This window comes from Nerophis lumbriciformis, linkage group LG26, assembly GCF_033978685.3.
Source record: "Nerophis lumbriciformis linkage group LG26, RoL_Nlum_v2.1, whole genome shotgun sequence".
NCBI lineage: Eukaryota > Metazoa > Chordata > Actinopteri > Syngnathiformes > Syngnathidae > Nerophis > Nerophis lumbriciformis.
The window spans coordinates 26,570,001-26,576,200 of NC_084573.2; the positions used below are offsets into that span (position 1 = coordinate 26,570,001).

Sequence of the window (6,200 nt, forward strand, 5' to 3'; positions counted from 1 at the left end):
TCAAGTCCTCCAACAAGACGTCCAATAACGCAGCCGGTTTCACTTCTTCTTCGGTTTTTTCCCCCCCTTCTTGTTGTTGTGCTCGTCGTCGATGTGCGTGTTTGTCTAGTTGTTGTAGCATCCGCTGAGAAAGTCCTAAGAAAAGCTCCGGGATGTACACGACCGGACTCAACCCGTTCTACGCCTCCAACTTCAGCCTGTGGTCCGCGTACTGCGCGGGAGGCTTCGCGGTGGACACCAGCAAGAAGCCTTCCTTCTGCATCGCGGAGCTCCTGCAGGCCGGAGACGCAGACAACATGCCCGGCTCGTCCGCCCTCATGGTGCATGTGCCGGCGCAGCAGCACCGGGGCTCCTCCGGTGGCTCCCCGCTGCGCCCCTCGCCGGTCGGGCCCGGGGAGGCGTCCTTGTACGGGGCCAGGGTGAGCCCCGCATCCCCGTACCACAGACCCGGACTACAGATGACTTCTGTCCCCCGAGGAATGCTCGGCTCTCCGCAGGCTCCTCCGCCTTCAAGCAAGGACCTCAAATTTGGAATCGATCGGATATTGTCCACGGATTTTGACGCGAAGGGAAGGGAAGCGACGTCTTTAAGAGGTGAGGACGAGTCTCGGGACACAACAATGCATATGCAAAACAACAACAACAACATTATTAGTGTAGTCAGACTTTCAGTATTTTATTGTCATCTATTTTTTTTTTGTGCAGGGAAAGAGAGAGCCTATGCAGAGTAGGGGTCATAGGTCAGGAAAGTAGTGCAAAAGGTGTGCTATATATTCCAAATTTGCACTTTTATACTGAAAAAAACAAAGGATATTTCTATTTAAAAAATGTATTGAAAAAAAATAAATCATCAAGCATAATTTAATTTAATCTTTTCACATTTTTAATGTCAAATGTGGTACCTTTTTTTTTTTTTTTTTTTAATCAACCTTTGGATGCTTACTTAAACAAATTTAATACAGGAACAAAATTAATCTATTAAATTGAGTCATTTTAATAGAAAATGTATATTCTGTTGCTTCAATTAATAATAATTTAATGTGTCCAGAACTTTCAATACGCGAACATAGTTTGCGCGTAGATCGCAGGCCAGAGGATTTTTCTTCCTATTATTATTTTTGTGTATTAATGCACACATGTTAAAAGTGCAATTTCAATGTTGATGGTGTGCAGTAATTAGGAACATTCTCAAAAATATGCATCGAGGCTATAAAGAGTGTTTTATCCAATTACTCCATTAATTGAATAAACTAATCGATAGATTACTAATAATCCATAGCTGCAGCCCTAAAACTGTTTTGTGTGCAAAACAACACGTTTAACATGATTAATACTTAAACGTACGTATCATCCAAACAGCACTAACCTGGGAAATTGCCCTTTCTTACCAGTGACAGAGCAGGAATGGGCTAGGAATGTGTTTGCAGTAAAATTTCATATGAAACACCCATCATTCATTGATTAACATTTTACATGCACTTCTGCAATTATTAAATATTTAAGTTATTCATAAAAATGTTTTCCAACTTTTTCTCCTCACATTGTGCCTCTTTGCTTTGTCCCCCCTTTTTTAACTGAATAGTGTTTCTACGATGCAAACAGCTCACAACAAACTCAAGATAATTAATAAATAAACTTACAGATTTTTCAAACATCACTAATTCTGACGGATACCTGGGAAGTTGTCCTTTATATTCTTATCAGTGACGGAACAGGAACAGGCTAGGAATGTGTTTGCAGTAAAATTACATATAAAACACCCGTCATTCATGAGTTGACATTTTACATGCGCTTCTGCAATTATGAAATATTTATATTACAAGTAAAAAATATTTTTTTTTTTTCTTTAAATTGTACCTTTTTGCATTATTTTTTTAATTGAACTACATTTTGCACATTGCAAATAGCCCCCAGGCCGCACTTTGTACACACTTAGCGTCTCTGGCCGCGCCCGACCCTTTAAAAATTAACATCAGCAGTCAGGGTTCTGCTACATGAACTTATTGTAAGTCCATTTCTCGTCCCACACAACAGATCTCACGTCCATTGTTAGCTCCAACCGTCAGTCAGGCATCCACATCCCCATGCAGGCGGCGGCCGGCCAGTACTTCTCCTCCATGGAGGCCGGGATGAACGACGCCGCCTCCATCATGAGTTCACTAGGCAGCAGCAGCAGACAATCAGGCCAGCATCAGTTTCAGGACACCTTCCCAGGTAGTCTCATATTCATAGGACAACAAAAAGGGACACGTAGTTTTATCATAGGCCCCTTTTTTTCCTCCATTCTAACGCCATGTTGTGTCTTGATGACCCGCAGGTCCCTACGCCGTCCTCACCAAAGACACGATGCCCCAGACGTACAAGAGGAAAAGGTCGTGGTCCAGGGCGGTCTTTTCAAACCTGCAGAGGAAAGGCTTGGAGAAGAGGTTTGAGATCCAGAAGTATGTCACCAAGCCGGACAGGAAACAGCTGGCGGCCATGCTGGGCCTGACGGACGCTCAGGTGACTTGAAGCCTCATGTGACCACCCTGAGGAAGAACACACAAACACATGTTTGGCGTATGCAAGCTAATTGTTCTCATAGTGCACGTCCTGGCACTTTTTGTGTGTTTGTAAGTGTGCTCAAATAGCTGGAATTAGATGAAAGCGTGTACCAATAACAGCAGCATCATATAGGATGTATAGAGGATATATAGCAGCACAGCACGCAGAGTAAGCAGGCAAGATCAAATAGAAAAACATACATTTTGGTGCAGATAATGGGTCAAGATTTTCCTTTCTTCCTACAACCATTTCAACATTTAAAAAAAAACAAAAAACATATTTATCTTTATGATGAAATTGGTGGAAGTCTTCTCCGTGATTGTGTTGGTTTTGTCAAGTTTTGAAAAAATATAAAAAGCAACCTATGATAGGGCATTCATTAAAACACTCTAGTATATTCAAGACATGTTTGTTTTTGTATGTTTGTATCTTTATTATCAGTGTATTTATTACGATATTGTAATTTAGTTTTATTTCAATATTTATATATAATTTTAATTTCTAATTTACATTTATTGCTGATCAACTACATATTGGGTCCACTGTTTTATAATGCTATCAGATAAATAAATTACAATTTATATCTATAGATTATAAATATACACACATTTGTATCTATTAATTAACAATTAATTATCTTATTATTATTATTTAAAAACAAAACAAAACAACAGAATGATGAGCTCTGTCCCCGTTACCTATAGTACTTGAATTCACACTTTTAATTAAAAAAGGAAGGGTTTTAGTAGAAACAAAAAATAAATAAAAATCTAACAATCTACTGTAATGTCATTTAAGTGTTGGTGTTTTCTATTAAAAAAAAAAAAAAAAAAGCAGCATCCATACATATCTATATATACATATATATGTATATATGTGTGTGTGTGTGTGTATATATGTATATATATACTGTATATAATGTGTGTGTGTGTATATATATTTATATACTGTATATAATGTGTGTGTGTGTATATATATATATATATTTAAAAAAGCAGCTTAATCGCCAAATTTTACGCAAGAATAAAAGTAAATCACTGTAAAAAAAATATAAAAATAAAAGCTGCTTAGTCGTCAAATTTTACGCAACAATAAAAGTAAATCACTATAAAAAAATAAGTCAGTAGATTTTATGGTTACAAAAAAGGGCAGCACATTTGCCAGAATGTTACTGTGAAAATAAAAGCGGCACTGTTTATACATTTACAGCAATTCACTGTAAACAACAACACAATGACTATAGATTTTACAGTAAAAAATGGCAGCCCAGTCTTACAGTTTAAATAACAATGGCACTGTTTTTCAGTTCACACATTTTACAGTAAAATTTGGCCTGATGCACATTTTCTTTTTAACGTAAAATGTATATATATATATTTTTTTTTTTTACACAATTCCTCTTTTTAAAAAACAACAAATTATTTTGCATGAACCTGTTTAAAATGAAGAATACATGCAATAATATGTTTTCATTCAATCTCAAAAATAGAGGTACCAGCAGCATGTAAAAGGGTACTAATTGATGTAAACATGTGATTTGATGCCATAATTATAAATAATAAAAGTGTAATATTAATAAGTAAAATATTGACCAACACTGTCAGCAACTGGAGCATGTTAAACATGATAAAAAAAAAGGTTAATCAAATAGATTTGAGGACAATAATCAAAGATGTGAAAAATGCATGATCAATATTGTTAATAATGGCTCTGAATGCTTTAACTATGATTTAGTAATAGTGTGACTTTTTGAGCGATTTGATCCGATTCAAAACCTGGGGTGACAATTCGATTCAGAATCGATTCTCGACACACACACACACACACACACACACACACACACACACACACACACACACACACACACATATATATATATATATATATATATATATATATATATATATATATATATATATATATATATATATATATACACATATACATATATGTATATATATACATATACATATATATGTACAGTAAATACTGTATATATATATATATATATATATATAGATGCATAGTATCTGTATATATAGATATATATACATATATGTATACATAGATACATATGTATCGATATATCTACACATTATATACATACACATACTTATACATAAATATACACACACACACACACACACACACACACACACACACACACACACACACACACACACACATATATATATATATATATATATATATATATATATATATATATATATATATATATATATATATATATATATATATATATACATACACTCACGATATTTATTTTCCAGCAATTTACAATCGGCATGAATAAGAATCGCGATTCGGGAAAAAAAAATGATAGAAAGAAAAATAATCACATACATAAAAACAATAGAGAGAAGTGAAAACACATAAAAAATGACAACAATACATTTTGATTAGGTTTTTATATATCCAAAAAGGAGTGTGAAGAAGTGAAACCTATTTACTTTCACCACTAAATATAGAAAATCCAGTGCAACATATAATTAAACAATTTCAAAAAGAAGGCACAAAATAGCAATTATTTGCGGGAAATTGTCGATTAAAAAAGATATACAGTATTTAAAAAGAACATTATGTATCATAGATCAATATTGTGCAACATGTGCAGTATTTTCATATATAAACACACACATTGTATATATAATATGCTGATATAACGTGCTCATGCATCATTTGTATTTAGAGCGCGTACCAAATTGCAACTTCTTGGTGATATTAATGCAATTTCTGCATTTGTCCTCGGACGTGCTCAGGTGAAGGTTTGGTTCCAGAACCGGCGCATGAAGTGGCGTCACTCCAAGGAGGCCCTGCAGGCCCAGAAGGACAAAGAGAAGGAGCAGCCGGACAGGACTTCGGAGTCCGGCAGGGACCCCAAAGAAACGGCCGAGTCCGAGTGCGACAGCGAGGACCGCAGCGAGTGCGAGTCCGACGAGGCGGAGGACGTCAAAGAGGACCAGGAGGACACGAAGAGACCTTTGGACATTTGCGAGAAAACCAGCGTCATCATGAGCGGCAGCGTGGAGCAGGAGACGCACTTGGACTCGACGTCTCCGCGTCTAACATGAGCGGAGTCAAGTCTGGAGGTGGCGTTTATTTAATTGGACAAAAGAGCTTCGGCGTGCATGATGCTTTCCTCAAGTGGTTACAAAACAGACAAATATGCAGCTGTAAATGTCACGAACGTTGTATAAATCTCAGTAAACACACTTTTTTTGTGTGTGTTGTTGTTAATAAGTTTGCACTGAAAATATTGTAAATAAAAGTCTTCTTTTTCCCAGCGTGCGTGAACGTGTCATTTATGTGACGAATTACCGCGGCCCGAGCTAAATTGTGGCCCTAGGCAGAATTTTGAGCCCCCCCCCACCCCCGCCTTCTATTTTTTTCCACATTTTTTGTATTTATTTGAAACCATTTTCACACATTTAAAAAAATGAAACTTGAATTTAATTTGATGCATGTTTTGTACAAAACAAATACAGATCATTTTACTTTGAGGTCCCTCCTCATTCTTTTCCCCTTAACACAATTTTATTTAATTTTTCGACTTTTTTTTTAATCCATCCATTTCCTACCGCTTATCCCTTTTGGGGTCGTGGGGGGTGCTGGTGCCTATCTCAGCTACAATCGGG

The 6,200-nt window shown here is 36.4% G+C and overlaps 1 protein-coding gene across 2 annotated transcripts; it reads left to right on the forward strand.

Annotated features, from left to right (window-relative positions):
• The first annotated feature begins 9 nt into the window (after window positions 1-9).
• On the forward strand, window positions 10-5,848 carry hlx1 (H2.0-like homeo box 1 (Drosophila)). 2 transcript variants are annotated; one of them, XM_061986734.1, is made up of 4 exons: window positions 10-594; window positions 2,035-2,214; window positions 2,318-2,502; window positions 5,325-5,848. In XM_061986734.1, the coding sequence occupies exons 1-4, from the start codon at window positions 153-155 to the stop codon at window positions 5,634-5,636; spliced, it is 1,119 nt and encodes a 372-aa protein (XP_061842718.1). In that variant the 5' UTR covers window positions 10-152; the 3' UTR covers window positions 5,637-5,848. The 2 variants fall into 2 exon arrangements, with proteins under 2 accessions (XP_061842718.1, XP_061842719.1); XM_061986735.1 differs by lacking the exon at window positions 2,035-2,214.
• Window positions 5,849-6,200: the final 352 nt, after the last annotated feature.